This window comes from Acanthaster planci, linkage group LG03, assembly GCF_054643075.1.
Source record: "Acanthaster planci isolate LZ-2023a linkage group LG03, COTS_SCS, whole genome shotgun sequence".
Taxonomy (NCBI): Eukaryota; Metazoa; Echinodermata; class Asteroidea; order Valvatida; family Acanthasteridae; genus Acanthaster; species Acanthaster planci.
Genome location: NC_141779.1, coordinates 3,050,465 through 3,070,445, shown reverse-complemented (window position 1 = coordinate 3,070,445; position 19,981 = coordinate 3,050,465). Strand labels below are relative to the sequence as shown.

General features: G+C 40.9%; 1 protein-coding gene across 19 annotated transcripts in view; it reads left to right on the top strand.

The window, feature by feature from the left end:
• LOC110985841 (uncharacterized) overlaps window positions 1–19,981 on the top strand; it is a 184,939-nt gene that overhangs the window by 156,637 nt on the left and 8,321 nt on the right. For 11 of the 19 annotated variants that reach the window (XM_087134473.1, XM_087134457.1, XM_087134460.1 and 8 more), the window contains 15 exons: window positions 2,017–6,402; window positions 8,062–8,556; window positions 10,479–10,825; window positions 11,015–11,113; window positions 11,342–11,381; window positions 11,562–11,807; window positions 12,705–13,025; window positions 13,321–13,387; window positions 13,655–13,977; window positions 14,861–15,034; window positions 15,607–15,903; window positions 16,449–16,690; window positions 16,902–17,064; window positions 17,221–18,117; window positions 19,262–19,897. In XM_087134473.1, the coding sequence (XP_086990599.1) occupies window positions 2,017–6,402; window positions 8,062–8,556; window positions 10,479–10,825; window positions 11,015–11,113; window positions 11,342–11,381; window positions 11,562–11,807; window positions 12,705–13,025; window positions 13,321–13,387; window positions 13,655–13,977; window positions 14,861–15,034; window positions 15,607–15,903; window positions 16,449–16,690; window positions 16,902–17,064; window positions 17,221–18,117; window positions 19,262–19,897 (8,733 nt within the window). Of the gene's footprint in view, window positions 1–2,016; window positions 6,403–6,545; window positions 6,621–8,061; window positions 8,557–10,478; window positions 10,826–11,014; window positions 11,114–11,341; window positions 11,382–11,561; window positions 11,808–12,704; window positions 13,026–13,320; window positions 13,388–13,654; window positions 13,978–14,860; window positions 15,035–15,606; window positions 15,904–16,448; window positions 16,691–16,901; window positions 17,065–17,220; window positions 18,118–19,261; window positions 19,898–19,981 lie in introns of those variants that run through there. The other 8 variants (XM_087134462.1, XM_087134465.1, XM_087134455.1 and 5 more) reach the window with 7 other exon arrangements.

Here is a 19,981-nt window from a genome sequence, read left to right as displayed (position 1 = left end):
GTTCGAGAAAATCTTGGTTATTTTTGTTAGTAGATCTGCCTGTGCCTCCCCATATGAAAAAAATGCTTTCATATCATGCTTACTCCAAGGCTGTACATTGAAGAAAAATACTGCTGTGTTACTGAAGTGCACTTAGTTTCCTAGATGCTCTTAACAGTCACTGTTTTGTTAAGGTCATTGCTGAAAGAAACTTTGGAGTATTTGGAAATAACGCCATAAAAATTTGATAGCTGATTGTCACAAATAATTTTCATTAATAGTTTTCAAAGGTAATTAATTGCCAGTATATGTTTGGTAAGCAAACTCTAAATACTTGTTAAAATTTGGGATTGTTTAAAGTGGTCAGAATGCCTCAAGTTACATTGGCAAGTGGATTTGGGCAATACAGTAAACTTTGGCTAAGTCAGCACTATTGGGACTCAAGAAATTTTAACGACTTATGCGAATGTCGACTTGTGTTGTAAGTCGTCATTTTGCCGACTTACACGTACACATGTATTGCTGATGTACATTATGATTCCTTGCACTAATTCAATGGCATTGATTTACCCTTGTTTATTTCTACCTCCATAGTCTATCCTAGCAAATTCGTTCTTGATTAATATCTTCATGGGCTGCAAATTCAATAATTGATCATGTGCCCCTAAGGACGAAGCAAGGACGGCAAGCCACTTGCATATCACATCACAACTTGACAGTGCAGTACCTATGTACGTGATATAGTTACGGTATAGAAAATATACACTCATCCACACATGCACATTGGTTAAGTTCGTGCAATATAGTCTGGATACCAGACCCGATGATTCTGACTACCTGACGAATCATCAAGGGTTGTCAGGGAATCTTTGGGCAGGGAACCAGACTACGGTCAATAAGGTGACCCCCAAAATGGACAGAGTGTATGTGTGTAGCACTAGAGGGATTACTGGTATTGATGTACTCATGCTGGCCACGCATGGGACTTATCACTTGACACTTTTAGCAAATTGATACTGAAGCAAGGTTTTTTTATGCCGACTTACACAAAGGAATTTTTGTGGTTTTGTGGAAAAGGGACTGAGAAAAACATGCCGATTTTTACAAATTGACGACTTATAAATACCGACTTAGAAATGAAATTTTCAATGGAAAGGCATTACAGACGATCGGGACTTTTGTCAAACGGCTGACTTAGATAATATGGTGGGTTACACGATGCGGACTTAGTTGGAGTTTACTGTATGTGAACATTCTTTAAGAAATGCCATTTATGGAGGAGGGGGTAGTCTACGACTGCAAAGATTTGAGTTGATAAGGAGTGATCTTACCTGTAGATTGAACATCTGAATTGTGATCATTTATACTCACATTATCCATCAGTAGAAATACCTGTTGACAGTAGAGTAATTAATGACACACATGTAGATTACAGTCAGCGGTATTTTGCATAATATAGGTATTCAGAACTAAAACTTATGACCAGATTTTGTTTGATATTAGTATCATGACCTGTTCGAGTTTATGACACCTGGTTATTAGTTTGATTCACTACAGTTACTGCATTAAATTTCAAATCACAGTGAAGAAAACCCAACCATTGCTGCAGCAGTTTGCCAAAACAGTTGCCTATCAAAATCTGAAGAATCGTTTCAGTTTATAGAGTTTATGATAACAACATTTTTTGAGAGGGGAAGGATGTTTGTTTTGGTGTGTTTTGCATTTGTTTTTGCATGAACGTTGATGACATTTAGTTTTTAACATACTAAGTGACATTTTAATCCCACAATAACATCTTTTATTTTTAAAGTTAAAAATTTTGAATGAATGATTGTGTTTTGGGGGCAACAATTTTTGGCAAGAAAAGATAAATAGTGAAATATTTTTTTGCTATATTTTTCACGTTCAATGTTTATTTTGCCTGTGGCATGATTGTCAGCATTATTCTTTGCATGTTTTCTTTATGGTAGTTTCAGATGATTGTTTTGTTAGTTGTTATTGCATGCGTTTTGTTTTGTTTGATGTTGCCTCTTCCAGAAGAAGAATTGAAACCAAAACGGGTGTCATCTCCTTTCAAGAAATACTTTGGTTATGATGAATTAGAAGAATGGAAACCCCCCAAACACTATAAAAATGATGCCCTGTCGAAAGATGATACAGAAGATGTACCCGTGGATGAGGTTTTGGAGCCACAGGAGGAAACAGTCACTAAATCAATAGCTCCTTCAGACAAGGAAGCATCAGGGAAGTCCCAGTCGGAATTAGACTTGAGTTCTGATTCCTGTGGTGAACCAAATCCCATTGTGAGTGAAGAGTTTCTTGATAAGGTTGTTGAGAGGAAACCTGAGATTTCACATTCCAACACCTCCTTTGACTGTAATGCTGATGGAAAGTCAGTTGAAGATGGCAGCCCCAATGATGTAGTAAAGGACCAGGGCAAAGTTGCCCATGATGGTTCAGCAGATTCTTATTCTAGTGACTCAAGCTCTAGGTCATCATCTGATCATGAGGATGAAGACATCCGTGATAAGAGATCAGATTCTTCAAAATCTTCTCAAAATGATGACTCTGACAGTTATTTTAAGGAGGAATCAGATTTTTCCAGAAGTGGCAAGCATGTAGCTGAGCCCATAGAGGAAATCCATTCCGATAAATCCAGTTCTAGATCATCGTCTGATCATGAAGATGAAGCAGATGCTGATAGGAGGTCTGATTCGTCAAAGTCTTCTCTTGTTGAGGACTCTCATGCTCAGAAGGAAGAGCAGCATAGTGAATCAGATTCTACTGGAAGTAACAATCTTGCTAATCAGCCTTTAGAGGAAGTCCATTCTGACCAATTAAGCTCTAGGTCCTCCTCTGAACATGAAGAAGAGGAGGCTGCTGATGCAAAATCAGACTCTTCCAAGACCTCTTCAGGAGAAGACCCCGATGGAGACAGGGATAGATCAAGCTCCCGGTCATCTTATGATCATGAAGATGAAGAGGACACTGGTGCAAAGTCAGATTCTTCTAAGTCATCATTAAGCCAAGACTCTAATGATGGAGAAAAGAAGAGAACTCTGTATCTGTACCCAGAACTTTATCCTGCTAAAGATGACAAGGGTTTTCATGAGCAATCAGAGGAAAGCCAGTCTGAAAGATCAAGTTCCAAGTCATGCTCGGACAATGTAGATAATGATTCTGTATCTGGGAAATCTTCATATTCTTCCCAAATTTCTTCAGGCCAGGACAATGAAGGTGAAGCTAATGAAGAAAGCCAATCTTATCTTGAACCTATACCAAGAAAAACTGATGAGATTGTAGAAAAGGCATTGGATAAAGAATGTTTGGGATCTTTTTCTGGTCATGATGACAGTGCTGAGGGCAGGTCCTCAAATGAGGATATTGACAATGACAGTAAGAGAGAAGACCTTGCAGACAAAGCACTTGAGAGACATTCTATTCAGTCAGGCTTCAGGTCATCATCTGACCATGAGGATAATGCAAATGCAGAATCTGGTAAATCCTCAGATGGCTCTAGGACGTTTTCAGATGAGGACTCTGAAAAAGAACATCAGCCTGTAGAAGAGCCAGTCCCCTTTGTCACTGAAGTTTATTTTGAGGCCAGTGGTCCCAGACTGCCAGTATTTCAAGAGCTTGAAGCAAAAAATGACTCAGGTACTGATGATGAAGAGGAAGTACAAGATGCATCACCATCTCCTAGCCCTGAAATCTCATCTGCAGAGGAAGACTTAGATGGCAAAAATGGGGATAGTGAGTCTCCTTCAATTTCCAGCCCCACAGCCTCTAGTGATGATGAGTATGCGTCTGATGAAGATGATATTGAGCAGCCCCTCTCTGATACCTCAGATAAGGGAAATTCTCATTCATCTGTGTCAGATGGGGTTGATGAAGAAGCACCACAAGTCACACAGACCTTCCGTAAATGGACTGTACCACGTTTGCCCGAACAGCAACTTGAGATTCACTTGAAAGATACCGAAGAGAGGCACTCACCTGATGGAGAAAATGATCCACCAATTGTCACTGTAGAACTACCTGGACGAGCATTTGCTCCTGATTCATCTTCAGCTGAAGGTGAAAAAGAACCTTTTCTTGTTGAAGAATATCTTGAGGTGAATCCAGTAGCTCTCACGGGACAGCTTATACCAACTAGAACATCATCTGGAAGTTCCTCCGAAAATTCTTCCTCTTTAGAATATGATAGTGATGATGAGAGAACTGATAACAGATATGATGATGACCTCTTAAAGTCTAATTTCATTAAAGGACCCCAGTTCAATACATCAATGGAATTCGAAAATCTTCAGTCTCACCAGTTTCATCTTGAAATCGACCCCATTGTTCCAACTCTACCAGTTACAAAACATCCTGAGTCATCTTCGTCTGATAGTGAAGTTGTCACTGTCAAAGAGATTCTAGTGAACAGATCAAGTCAAGATTCCAACCTCTTGCAGTCGGATGACAACAGGCCTGTCACTGTCTATGAAACGTCTCTCTTCCAGCAAACTTTCAAGAAGGTCTCAGTGAAAGAAGTCCTAACAAACATACCAGCTACAAAGTCATTAGAATCAACCGAGATGGTTCTTCATTTGAAAACAGAAACAGAGACATCAAGAAGTTGCTCTTCCTCAGAGGATAATGATGAAAAGCAAGACATGGAAGTTTCAAATCAAGAAATTCCTATCACTGGAGAAAATTACATACCCCTCAACATCAAACTTAAGGTTCCTACTTCAGCACATGAAGAAGAGCATAGATCCAGTCGTTTGACTCTGAATGTAAATGTTGAATCTCGAAGTCCAAGGGTTGTTGAGGTTTACTTGGAATGTGCTCCTAGAGAGGCCTTGCAGTCAGTCTCTTCTCCTGAGAAGCACCGACAAGTCTTGATTTCTCAACAGGGAAGTGAATTAAAACCCATCACACTTTTCACAGTCAGTGATGAATATAATGAAGCATCATCCAGTGTACAAGAATTGGAGATCGATGTTAGTAAGACTTCAGATGATGTGGTGTTTGTTACAGTTGGGGACAAAACTGAGGAGAAACTGGATTTAGGAACCTTGCATCCTGATTCAGAAGACATACATCAAAATGAAATGAGCAGCGAGGATGAGAAACATGCAGCTGGTATAACAGGCAAGGTAGAACCTGTTTGTCAGGAATCATCTGTTGGATACTTGAAAGCTGAGGGGGACTTTAAACAAGTTGATTTGCCTCTCTTTGTTAATTCTGATCAGGGAGTTCACGTTGATCAAGAAGAGCGGCTACCCTCATTTTTGTCTCCAGTGAAAGAACATAATCTAAGCTTTTCCAAGAAGCAGCCACTTGCCGCTCCTTTCTTCTCTAAGGAGCTCAGGAATACCTCTGTTCTTGAAGGTGATGCAGCAATGCTTCAGTGCTATGCAAATGGGAAACCAGATCCTGATTTTGTGTGGTTTAAGGATGGCAAGGAAATTCTTGGAGATAATGATTTCTATGAGATTAACAGCATGAGTTATGAAGATTGCTACACTGAATTGGTAATCCATGAGGTGGTAGCAGAGGACGAAGGGGAATTCATTGTTCTGGCGAGGAATTCTGAAGGAGAAGCAACCTGCAAAGCCTATCTGAGTGTGCAGGTCATTGGAGGGGAAGAGTCAGAGACAGGGACGTCAGGCCAAAGTGATTCATCTGACAAGGAGTCAGGCAGGAGATCATCGAGTAACAAAGATGCCACGTCTGGAAAACAGGACTCAGAGGATGCTAATTGCTTTGACTTCCTGCCTCACAGAAGCAGCAAGGGAGAGACTGATGATGCAATCGTTTGTTCATCAGATAAGTCAGATTTTGATTCCAATGTAGAGGCTGACCAAGTCCAAGATGATGAAGCACCATCTCTAGAGCTGCCTGCCATCGGTGTGAGGGCAAGCCAGACTGATGCTGACTATCCCCAGTGGCATGCCTCATTTGTAGTTGAAGATGGAGAGCCACAGAGGGTTTTTGCCCAGTATGAAGAAACTCCATCCACGTCAATGGTTTTTAAGAGCCATCTTTGCACTGTTGCTCATGCAAGTATCGAGAGTGCAATTGAATCCCCTAATTTCCAGCTCCTTGAACCTGCAGCTGAGATCTCCGATGACTCTGTTTCTATGGATGATACGGCCACTTTGGAAACAGTGCAAAAAAATCAAGAGAACAACAACCAGAAAGATCTATTGCCTGATGTCTTAGAGCAGGCTGCCTGGGGGACTTGTGACAAGCCACCTAAGCAGATGATTGTGGAGGATCTCTATGCGGCCGTGACTGTGGAACCTGACCTGTGTATTGCTAGTGCTGCAGATGATGCCTTTCTGGTGGAGAATGTAGAGACCAGACATGAGCCCATGTCTGAGCCATCGGATGACATCACTGAACCAGGCCTGTTGCATGCTGCCAATGAAGGTTTGAATTGATGAGTTCACAAGTTCCTAACAGCATGTAGCATCTAATGTATACTTGTCAAGATTTCATATCATACATTAACACACTTGCCTTTGAATGCTTCACTGCTTATCTGCACCCAATTTACTCATTCTATTCCACAGGGGTTGGCGAAGAAACAGTCTATACTCTGTCAGTGTCAGTTCTGCCTCAGTATTTCACTGTCTGATGTTTTAAAGGTCATAAAATTTACTGTAGCTGCTTGAAAGCCAAGTTCATAATCATTAAAAGCTTGCGTTTTATTGAATAGTTTACAAATGCTCACCACAACTGCATAGTGAAATCACTGATTAGCTTTTTAAAATTATAAGTCAGCTGTTAAAAAGTAATCATCACTTCTTGTTGCAACATTTCCTTGCATGAAACAAAATGTGTCTTTAGGTGGTAGAGTTGTCATTCAATAGATTTTTTTTTCAGAAAAAATGTGAAAAGAATTCAAGTTTTTGGTCTCATGCCTAGTTATAAATGGTGAACTGCTTTAATTCAGTTCCTTTGAAAGAAGTTATCATGTGTCACTGGCAATTGTCTGTGTTATTCATTGTGAGCTGATGAAAGGCCTAAACAATGGTTAAAACCTGTTAATATTGCTTAAATTTATCAGCTCCCAAGTTAAAATACAGAGTTGTCATCATTAGCTGTGTTTTAGATATGGTATTGAAATTATTGGAGGGTGCTAATACAGTTCGGGTAAGCTTTTCTTTAAAATTAGCCAAACGGAGTATGTCTTTCTGTATCAGCTGCTACGTGTATATCTCAGAAATGCAAATTCGTTAGTTTTGCTTTTCAGACATAGACACACTTCCATACCTCCAGCTTCATTTTACCGTTTTTAACTTCAAATGCTGTGCTTATATTCACCTTTCTGTGCTGCTGTGATGAACGGCATTCATTGCTAGCCAGTTAGCACAAATGCCGTATATTGGACTTGCAAAATGCCCCTTTCTTTCAAGAAGATTCCAAATACCAATGTAAGAGAATGATTTATCAGCTCTTTTAAGCTCATTATTTTTCCTTTTGTGCTTGGTTGTTTCAAAAGCCACTATGAAAAAATCTGCATTAAACAGCATTCTAACCCCTGACTTTTCATTCCTCATGGAACCAGATCAATTGGCCTTAGATTTAGCAAATCAGCTGGCTAAGCTGGATGCAATGACTAGCATACAAATGTAGTTGGATTCATTGAAGTAAACCACTGATTCATGTGTTGTCATTGCTAAGTCTCATCACGTAGCTACTGTATGCACCTCCTCATCTTCCAGTTATCTCTGAGTAAACCTTTTCCTCCATTGCTGAATCATTGATCGCTTCTCTCAATGTTTTCATTGAGATGTGTGCCTTCTAATTCCTCTTAGCACAAATCATACCAAAAGATGTGTGGAAAATGATGTTATCTTTTCACTTTTGAATTCCATCTCTCTGGAGCTGCTCTTGTTGCAGATGTTTCTCTTTGAACTGATACGAAAGTGCACATTACAAGTCTTCTTGCTTAAAGCCAGTAACAGTAGAGTAGTAAAATCAACTCTTGCACCTCGGCTGTTAACATCCTGACACTTTGCACATTCTCTGTCATTTGATGATGATTTGATGCAGAAATAATCTTCAGTATTTAAATTCTTACAGAAGCTCCAGCCTCTCCGAAGGAGAAGGTTGATGAGGAGAAACCAGTAGAAGTCCCTTCAGTCACTGTCCCACGGAAGGCAGAAGAGAAACCACTCCCAGAGGAAGAAGAAACCAAGATCCTCCCTGAGGAAATTGTCCCAGAATTGACACCCAAGGAGATCCTTCTAGAAGCCGATTACCAAGAGCTTCCCAAGGAGGAGGTCGCTGACGTCATCCCTCCTCACTTCACAAAGGTCATCGAGACTTTGACAGTCGCTGATGGTGACATGGCTCGCTTCACAGCCGTCGTATCCGCAAAGCCTAAGCCTGTCGTCAAGTGGTTTGTGGATGGCTCCGAGATCAAGGATGAACCTGAGTACGAGGTGACCTCTACTGATGATGGTGTCCACACTTTGACCTTGCCTGAGGTCATCCCTGAGGACGAGGGAGAATATATGTGCAAAGCTATCAACAAGGCCGGGGAGGAGACATGCACAGCAATGCTCTTTGTTGAAGGTAAGTTCAGAACTTTTCTCATCTTATTTCTTTAAGAGACAGTTACAGAACACCAAAGAATCCCATTTATCTATGTTTCCTTCCGAAAACTCTATGGGGGGGATGTATTTTTCGGCAGTGAGAAGGAACGACATTGTACTCTAACATTTTACATGTTTATCTGAAGTTCTTTTGGGTTATTTGCTTTCCACAATAGCAGTTTTCTATACCCTGCTAACAATGTAAGTGAGCAAGTATCTGTATTTACTTATGCTTGAGAGTTCGACAAATTTGAAAATTGAATGCTAATGTGACAGAAATTAAGAAAGAACCAGAGGAGCGAGCTCGAGAGAAAACTCAGGTTGACATTGAAAGGCAGCCTCCAATACCTGAGCTTGTCGGCATTGAGGTGGATGTTGCAAGACCCAAGAAGACCACTCTTGAAACTTCCTCAGTCACGATGGAAGCCAGACCCTTGCCTGAGACACGTGAAACAACCACACTGGGACTAGATGTTGAGGATGTACGTCCACTACAGGAGATTGAACTGGCAGTACAAGTCTACAAAGATGCACCCAAGGAGATGGTACCTCCTTCCTTTGCCAAACCCATCGCGACTGTCATTGTCAAAGATGGAGAAAAAGCGACATTCACCGTTGAGGTGTCTGGTCTCCCGACACCCAAAATAACCTGGTTCAGGAATGGTGTGGAGATCAGGGATGCCCCCGAATTCAAGGTGACTGTTAAAGAGAATGTTTACGAGCTCATTCTAGAGGAGAGTTTCCCCGAAGATTCAGGGAAGATCACGTGTAGGGCCTCCAACCCAGCCGGCATCGCAACCTGCTCAGCCAAACTTATCGTCAGAGGTTGGATATTACTTTGTCTTAGGCATGCTGGCATGGAGAAGTTTTAGCAAATCCCCTAATTATATAACAACATGAAATGTTCTGACATCTGTTAATTGACCCTGTATTCTAATAGGTTTTGATTATGGCTTGAAGTTTTCATCCCTTGCTGTTGTGCCACTCCTTATTTAAACTGTGATGTTTGTCTTGCCAAGTAGTCTCTGCTCCTAGTTTTTAACAGTAATGTCTGGAACCCTGTCCTTCCTTCAATACCCTGTCAAATTTTGCTGTGTATTTGTGTATGACTATAAAAACAGAGCATCAATTGTCATTGAAAAATTGGCAACATGAAGCAAGGTTGTTTATTTATAAAGAATTAGCTTGGAAGTGCATCTGTATATATGTTGTTATGCATGATAAAGAGTCCTTAAGATTAATAACTGTCTAGGACCAGATGCAGACAGTTTTAGTGGGTATTGTTTGCCTTGTGCACTAGCTGTTAGATTTTTTCAAGTCGTATATGTACGTGTGTGTCCATGTTGTTGAACTCTACTAGGTCCATACTGTATCCTAGAGAAATTGCTAGAGGAGACGAAAAATGATATGATCAAATGTTGTTAGATAATTTATTGTTTTGTTTTTAAATTTTATGTATAATTCTATGTTATGTTACTGTATGCTCTGTTCATGTATTGGTCATAATGGAGGTTGTTGAGCTTTGCATGGTTACAGCGTTGCATGCTTCTGTACGAAGGTTACACTCACATCTGTTGACGAGTACAGTTTAATTAGTCATGCTTAAAACATTTATCAGTCTTTCTAGTTGTAAAAAGAGGCTTGGAGATTATCGTAAGAAATGAGATTAATTAAATAATAAATAAGAACATTCAATGTCTTTCCTGCAATGTAGTTATTTTCCATGGGTATATTTTATTTTGTGGCAATTTATGTGTACTTCAAATTACTTCTTTGGCAGAAGTTTTGTTTCTGTTTCCCTTTTTGTGCTTCATGTGTTAGTTCCACAGACTGGAAGAAATGTAAATGAGAGTAAACTCTGCCTTATCTAAAGTATGAGTTTTTGTCTCTTGTGTTACTCAGAGGAAGATTCGACAGAAATTGATACCGAGGTTGAGGTGATGACAACTCGCAAGACCGTCACCATGACAACAGAGTTCACACAAGAGGAAGAGGTCCTCCCTGTGCAGTTTGAAATCAAGCCAGAGGAAGAGCTTCCCAAGGAGAAGGCTTTGGAAGAGGAACAACCGGAAGTCATGGAAGAGGAAAAGCCGGAAGTGGTGGAGCAAGAGAAGCCAGTCCAGCCTGTTGTGGAGGAGCAACCTGAGGTTGAGGAAAAGCCAGAGGAAAAACCTGAGGTAGTTGAGGAGATTCCTGAAGTACCAATCACTGTTACAGAAGAACCTGTTGTAGAAGAAGCTCCAGAAGTGGTAAGAATTGATCATTTCAAGAAATTGACTCATCTTGTTGATTTGGAATTCATATCTATTGCTAATTTATGAAATCAGGGTTGTCACACCATTAAAAAACCTTTAAAAATTATAAAAATACTTTTTTATTGTCCTAATACCACAAATCTTATTTTATGCTTTGAGACTTTTACTTTCTCCATTGTGCAGACTGAGGAGGTGTCTCCCATAGAAGAAACTGACACATCCAAACCAGTCACTGTGACAGAAACCACAGACACGACTGAAACTGTCATCATCAGCAAGAAGGTTAGACTTACACTGATCAGTTTATCAAACAATCAAAGACCGAAATTATCAAGGAGATTTTCACCCGGTACCTTTTGCTTAATCTTATGAAAAAATTTCACTTGCCATTTTTAATTGAGAAAAGTTACATTTGATTTCAGAAGCTCTCGACAATTAGCAGGTTCCCAAATGCACAGACTTTAACACTGATGGTATCACCAATTTAATTCAGTTTGTTTGTCTTTGCAGATTGCTGAAACAGTTGAAGTGGAAATCACCAAACCTACAGGTAACACTGTAAAAAATGCAATGCGTAACAGAATGGTGTGTAAAATTCCAGTAATGTTAAGAAAAAGGTTTTCTTTTCTGCTTGACAAATTTTATTGAAAGTTTAGAGCAACCAATTTGTTACTTTAATATCTGGAACACATGAATAATGTTGGAGCAACTGTTTAAACTGTTTTGTCAGAAACTGCCGAGACCAAATTCATCGCCATGGGCAACTACCTTGCTGAGTCGGAGGAGGTCATGTCGCTGCGTGAGGGTGACAAACTCATCGTAGTCGATGAGGGCACGGGTGACTGGTGTCTGGCTCGCAGTGAGATGACCCAAGAGGAAGGCTGGGTGCCCAGAACCTACCTGGCAACCGAGGAGCAGTATGAGGACAAGCTGGAGGAACAACTACAGGAGAACATCAGTAGGCTACCTGCTGGAGGTTGGTGTTATTGCTGGCTCTGAAAGTCAGGGTCATTTAACCATTTTGAATTGTAATAATAACAGCCCCTAACTGATACTTCAGTAGGGAGACATACCCTTAAACCTTTGTATAAACTTTAATACCCTTGTTCTCTAAAACAACAATGTCTAACGCAACCAAACTTCAGAAAATGTTTTATTTAACCATAAGTTATCCAACTATTCAACAAAAAACACATAATTCAGTTTCTTTCTAATGTTAAAAATCACCCTAAGAATTAAATTTACTACAAAGTGTCTTCATAGTAATGCATTTAATATTGTAGCTATTACAAAATTGTGTTATATGTTGATTTCAGACATATGTGAAGTACTTTGTACCACTGTTAGGTTGTTTGGTATTTTGTTACTTGTCTTGTTACTTGTTTGTAATTTGATATTTTGTTTTTCTTTGTTCTGTACTTCTTATCCTTGGCATATTGCTCTGTGCACCATTTGCCTTCCACCATGTTCTTTTGACTTGTCATGCCATCAATGCCACCTAAATACTTCTGCTTGTAAAATTGCAAAACTTTTTATGGTATCATGTTTCTGCATTGGCTCTAAAAAAAAAAATGAACCTCGTCTGTGGGTGAAATAAAATTAAATAACCTTGCGCTTTGATGGGCTCATTGCTTCAATTGCAAATTTTGCAAATACCTGAACCATTTGCTGTCATTTGCCTTATTGCCGGATTGAATTTTTGCTTTTTATTCATTCCTTTTTCTTTTTCTCCACTGGTGTACCCTTCCTGTTACAATGGCCATATTTTCTTGATACATGTACATGCATTCTGGGTGATGTGTTCCCTTCCTTTCTTGCTGTCATGATCTGGTCAAACTGCTTTGCGCTGCTGCTGCTGTTTCAAACAAACCAGCCACTTTTTGTGCTGCAGAGGAAACGGTGGAAGGTGAGCTCAAGCCACCTGAGTTCATCGAGCCGCTGGAAACAACAAAATGCAAGGACGGCCAACCCGTCACCCTGAAGTGCTGCGTTGAGGGCAACCCCATGCCCACTATCGCCTGGTACCGTCAGAGCACTCCAATTCCGCTGTCTGAGGACTTTGAAATGGAGTACGATGGGAGCACAGCGACTCTGACCATCCTGGAGGTCTTTCCAGAGGACTCTGGGAAGTACACCTGTGTTGCCAAGAACCAGGGAGGAATGGCTTCGACGAGTGCTGAACTTCTTGTCGAAGGTGGGTCACATAACTCTGCTTAGAGAATTATGATTGTACCTGCAGTAGAAATGAGAGTCCCATATGTGCATTCCAATTTCATGGGTATACTGCCTGGTGATTGGTCGCATACCGGTATACACCATCATTCACACAAGAGGATATTTCTTTGTTTTTTCAATTGATACCAAAAGGAACTTCCACATTACTCGCATGCATAGTCTTTATACAGTGTCAGTAAAGGGTTTGAATTCTTATACAATGGTGAGAGTCAACTATAAGTTCAAAGGTCTTTCTGTTTGTATTTGCCTGGCAGTGACATTGTCAGATGTTGAGAGCTATGACAGCAGCCACACCCCAGTCTCCAGGAAGAGTCTCTCTAGGTAAATTTGGAAAAGCAAATAAAATATAAAAAGGAAAAATTAACCATTTGGGAATGAATGTTGGAATTTTTTATTATAGTTTCCATGGTAAAATCTACCTTATGCTTTGGAGAATAATGCACCAGTCATTGCTTAGAGAATATCAAATAATTTGAAAATATCTTTCTTGCTTGGTGGTCTCAATCCCTTCACAGACTGTAGATTGCCTTCAGCATTTGAAGTAAATTTTTATTAACGTTTGTGCTTGTATTGTATATTAAATTGCAGGGAGTCAACTGTGGAGGAGCCAGAAGGTATCAAGCCAGCCTTCATGTCTGTCGCTAAAGCCAGGCGTGTGGATGAAGGTCACAGCAAAGTGGTCTTCGAGTTCCGCCTGATAGCTGCCCCTCGTCCCACCATCTGCTGGTTCCACAATGACCAGCCCATCGAGGAGACGTCCAGGCGGAGAATGAGCATGTACGCTGACGTCCATCTCTACATCCTTACCCTGGAGCTCAAGGATGTCAAACCGGACGATGATGGTATCTTCAGGATTGAAGCGAAGAACAAGGAGGGGTCGGCTTCAGCGACAGTAGTCCTTGAAGTCAACCGTGAGTAGTTACTTATTTAGATGATACTCAACATCGGTGTGGTTTTAGTTCCTGCTCTGTGTGCCTTGTAAATAGTGATTGCAGTAGAAATGTTTTGAATTAAAATTATGAATGAAGTCTTTTTGTAATATTTTACAAATTGCAGTTTACAGCTGGGTTGCATTTTTGTATGGGATGGAAGCCAAGTGGAAAACAGCAAAGTGGAAATTGACGTAGCCATTTGAAAATAATGTATTCACATACATGTACTTCCACCAGTCTTGCTGACTGTCTGATTAAAGATTGTTGGAAGGATGACCTTCATGTGCATTACATCCAAGCTGTGGCATTTATTATGCATGACAGTATGGCTGAACATGCTTAGAATGCAAATGAGCTCGATGTGAGCTGGCTTTAGATTGCTGTGTTTCACAGACATGGTTTTGTGCAGACATCCAACATTTCCTTTCTCCATATTACATATTCCCAGCTCATGATATCAGTCAGACTAATTAACATTAATTGCATGTTTCCTGTTGATTGATGACTTCCTTGAAATTGGAATTGTATAAGGACTTATTGATTGACAGCCAAAATTTGAATTGTAAACAAAACTGATCTGAAAATTCTGGATTATACTACGGCTGCTTATGACATGAATGATACAGATACACATTGTCATTTTATTAGAAAACAATTCGTTTGATCTTGAACGTTTTTATTGTCCACAACAGACAATGTGACATTGTTTGCTGCAGCACAAGTTAAAATATGGCTTCATAATGCAGCTCAGTCTCTGAAGTCATCAGTGAGCATGTATTCCGTCTTTGACATACAGATCCTTCCCTCATTAACCATGTTATCATTACCAGTAGCCATTCATTTCCCCATCATTTACCTGTAGAGCTGGGCTTCAATAGCGTGACCAATCTGTCCACATTGCATGCCCAAGAATCGCCTCCATCCAAGATTGTCTGCTTCTCTCCAACCTTGCATGACTCTTCTAACCCATTTGATTTCTCCAAACCTGAGTGGATCGTTTCTGAGACTTGGGAGGTTCAGATGTCTTTGGCGACAGGTGATTGTTTTGTTTGTCTCTTGACAGTTGTAGGCCAATCACTTGTTGTCTCCACCCTTCCTGTATACCTCCCAATTCTGTCTTTAGAGACTGTAATATTAAGACCTTTTTATTTCCCTGCAAGTTTCCTTTAACTTAATGCATGTAAATATTCTGCAGTCATGATATTGGAAGTGAAAATTATGATGAGTCTTGACATCTTGTTGATATGTACAAGAGTCATAAGAGTGCAAGAACTAAATTTGCCACCATTCAATTACCAATTGTAAGCTATGAATCACAAAATAACATGTAGCAGCCTTTGTTCAGGGAGAGAGATTGGGACAACTCTTGACAGGCACAGTGAAAATGTGTAGAATCATGACAATAAGGAAGAATTTTCATGTTGAATTTTTGCATGTTCTTGAATGTTATTAACATAACAACAAATAGATTAGACATAAATATAGCATGTTTATCAGCACTCACTGCTAAACCATTTGTGTAGTATATTCATACTGTAATGTTAACCGTCCATAACTGACTTGAATGTTTTCTGATGATTGATGCCATTAATTGACTTTCCTCCCTAGGTGAGGAACCAGAGCCTCCTCGCTTTGAAGAACCTCTTGTCTCTCTGATCGTCAAAGAAGGCCATGTCGCAAAGTTTGAATGTCGCATCAGTGGCAGTCCCAGGCCGGAAGTCACCTGGTTCCGTGACAACGTCATGCTGACAAAGAGTGATGTGTTTGAGATCGGCTTTGATGGGACCGACAAGTATTGGGTTACCCTAAAGGAGACGGTGGAAGGCGATTCAGGAACTTTCACATGTATGGCTGAGAACATTGCTGGAAGAACTATCAGTGGAGCAGAACTCACTGTACAGAGAGGTACATTGTCGATGGTCATTTATGTCACTAATTTTAATTATTGAATTGGTTAAAAATCAATGTCATGGGAGAACAAAGCATGTGATGTTACACTAGCTCGGTCCTGTGTACCTGCGTAAGTTGGCCGTGCTTGAAGGGCTGACTTTCCATAAATGTGTTGATGTTCTCAAATGACCTACGATGTTCTTCAGTTTGAGCATTGCTGTTGAAATACTGAAACTGCTAATTGGATGGAATACAGCTTCCATTGTACATTTTGTGCAACAGAGACAGGATTTCTTTTTAGATACAACTGGAGCTGTTGCTCCATAGGCAGTACTTCGTATATAGATGTAACTGTAGCTGTCGTAGGCATTTTGATGATTAGAGCTAATGCTGGAGTTGTTTGATTAAAAGAATATGAAAATGCATGTTGTTAAAATATGTATGTTTACCTTTAAGCAATTTTAAAAAGACACATTTGGTAATCTGAAGACCCATGATAACCACATGTCATGTATGAGTCACCAAACAACTTACACGATAACTTTGGGTATGTTTTTCAGATGTGAGCCAAGAAGTTGCTGTAACAACTGATGTGACAACAACAACCGAAGTCACCACAGAGATTGAAAGTGACTTTGAAACACGTTCAGAGGTGGAGACCTCACCAGACATTGAAGGCCAACCGCCCAAGTTCCTGAAGTCACCCCAGGATGTGGAGACCCAACCTGGGGAAAGGGCCGAGCTGAATGTAAAGGTCACAGGATTACCGCTTCCCGAGGTCACCTGGTACAGGGATGGCAAGGTATGACTGAAACAAATCTGATTTTGATTAAAGTTTATGTATTTGTAGGCATAGATTTTTACTCAGGAGTGTGCTAGTTCAAATGATTTTAAAATCAGCTTTCTCCATTCTGAAATGCCGTCGTTCACCTCATTGATGTAGCGATTATAGAAATGTACAATTTTGTGTAATAATATTTTCAAAATTGACATTTCTGTATCTCTTTATGCAGGTGATTCAACCCAGTGATCATCACAAACTCATTGCAGATGAGGAAGGCAATGCCTCCTTGATTATCTCAGAAGCCAAACCAGAGGATGACGCCGAATATCTCTGCAAGGCTCAGAACAAGTTTGGCATGGCAACTTGCAGAGCAGACATCATTGTTGAAGAAGGTATAAAGCAAAGTTATTATGAAAAGTCCCTGTTGACGCTGTCATTTAACTGTGGCATATTCTAAATTTCTTGGATTCTTGTTGTGCCTAAGTTGTTCACTTCCTCACTAAGACAGCCATTTCCTTTCAACTTTCACCTGTTTGTTTTGTGTTTAGAATTGAGTGTCAAGAAAGATATGCCCAAAGTTGTCATTCAGCAGGATCTCCTAGAGCAGCCAAGCAGAGATACTGAGCAAATCAGCACCAGCGAAGCACCTTCAATATCTGAGGAGGAGTTTGATATGGAAGACCAGGGCTTTGGTCCCGTTATTATGCCATCAACCACCGACACTCCAGGTCTGAGTCTCCAAGAGGTCATGCCGGAGTATGAGGAGGAGCTACCGGAGGAGGATGTCTCAGAGGAGTTGGCTGTTGAGGTCATCGATGGAGTGGAAGTGAAGGTCCCTCTGAAAAAGAAGGTGACACCTGCTAAAATCTCATCGGAAGAAGCAGCATTCGAGCTGAAACCAAGGCGTACCTCAGAGGATGTGGCTGCAGGGTTCAAGATCGGCATCCCATGTCCTGGCAAAGAGGCAGAAGCTAAAGTGACTCTGGAAACACCTTTGGAGAGGACAGAGACAGAGATTCCGATTGAGGCAGCTCCCAAGGAGCTGGAGGAGGTAGAGTTCAAGGTGCCTGTCCCTGAGGAGAAAGCTCCTCGTGCTCCCGATGAGGTAGATGTCGCGGTGACCATCTTACCCAAGGAGGAACAGCCAGAGGAAGCCGCCCCTGCTTTTGTCCAGCCTCTTAAACCTCAGGAAATCACACCACACACCGAGACCAAGCTAGTCTGCCAGGTAATTGGGAAACCCATGCCCAGTGTCAAATGGTACCTAGATGATGTGGAGCTGTTGCCAGAGGATAAGCACTACAAAATGGAGCAGCTTGAGGATGGAACCTGTACCCTGACAATCACCGACGTCCTGGCCGAAGATGAAGGTGCCTACTCTGTAAAGGCATTCAATCCTGCTGGCAGTGCTGAAACAGAAGCTGAGATTCTCATAGCACCAGAAAGTATGTATTTCTCATTTTCAAAGCAGCGTCTCCTCATAATAGCCACTCAATGTGCTCAAAGTGTCCATTGCTTTAATAACGATGCAAATAACTACTTTAACCACTTGTAATAAGTGGTACAGTGGAACGCCGCTTTACCGAACACCGCTATAATGGACATTCGGCTGTACTGAACATCACCCTTGGCTCCTAATATTTTGTGCACAAAACCTACCGAACATCATGCCGTTGCCGTTTATATTCCCGAACGTCAACTTGATAAAACAGTCAGTTTTTTTATGTTGGAAAGTGACAAATGGCAATTATTTCCCCAAGGATTAGAGGGGAAAGCCACCAGCTGTTGAAGAGTTCATTGTAATTAACTAGCTGATCAACTGGGTACATTGTTCTGCACTTGTTCAAAGTCTTCTTCTAGTAACAGCCAGAGTATGCATGGCTAATCTGCGAACGGTATTGAATGGACACTGGTTTTGCGACTCTGCATGATCGAGTGCAGAGGAAAACCACATGCGCACCGTGGTGTTGCACTAAACATCACTCTAAAGCATTCATCAGAGATTGATCCTGTGTGGTTGCTTCACGACTTTTAGGATAATCTTGAAATCAATTTTGTAACTTAAGATTTAATAAAAAACAAAACAATTTTTACAAACACATTTTTAGAAACCTTAAACTTGAATGCAATGGCAAAACATCACAGAAACAGCAAACCGTAGTATCACAAGAGGGTGCACTTCAGTTAGACAAGAGAAGGTGCTATTCAAGATGGCAATGAAACATTCGGCAGTAAATTTTGCTATACCGAACAACCGCTGTACTGAACATGTAGCGTGGACCCTGTTGTGTTCATTATAGGGGCGTTCCCTTGTAATAGATTTTTCATTATATCACAGCAAATTAAATTTGTGCTTTAGTGAAGGTGCTATTTCTCATGGGCAATGTAGCAAGCAAATGAGGGGATATTTTGGTCAAAAACTCTTCAGTTTCTCTGCAGTGGTACAGTTTTTTTAATATGGGAATGGATATATCTAATTTCACCGCTCTAACATCATTTGGCAAAAGGTATGTGTGCACATTTGCTTTAACCTCTCACTTAACCGCTACTAACAGCCAAAAAACAACCATTTGCCTTCAACATTTTCAGAGAAACCATCTGAAATTACTCCAGTCACCGAAGAGATCACAGAGGCTCCCAAGTTTGTTGAAGACATGGTTGACATGGAGATCATCCGAGGTCACCCTGTCCAGTTTGACGTCCAGGTCAGCGGCATTCCCATGCCCACCCTGACCTGGTTTCGGGATCGGAAGGAGATCCAACCAAACGAGCACTTTGCCATCGAGTTCAACGAAGAGGAAGGTTTCGGTTCCCTCATCATCCAAGAGGTCTTGAGTGATGACGATGCGGAGTACACCTGCAAGGCCACCAATAAGGCTGGCCAGGCAATCTCTAAGGCTGATCTCTTCTTACAGCCTGCTCACAAGAAGGAACCAGATGAACACCCTCCCCTGTTTATCACACCCCTGAAACCAATGAGTTGCATCGAGGGTGATTGCGTCAACTTCGTCTGTAAGGTCTTCGGCTCTCCTGAACCGGATATAACTTGGTACAGGAACGATGTTGAGATCAAGCTCAGCCCTAAGGTCTCTATGGATTACGACGAGTCTGGTGTTTGTACCCTCTTGATCAGAAATGTAGTCATGGAGGATGTCGGCACCTATTCCTGTAAGGCTGTGAACATCGCTGGCGAGATGTCCACTAAAGGGGAACTCGTTGTAGAAGGTAAATCAGCAATATTCATCCTTAAGAACCATATTAACTCCCTGTGTTTCACTGTTGCTTCTCTGAGTGACGATGACTGTTAAC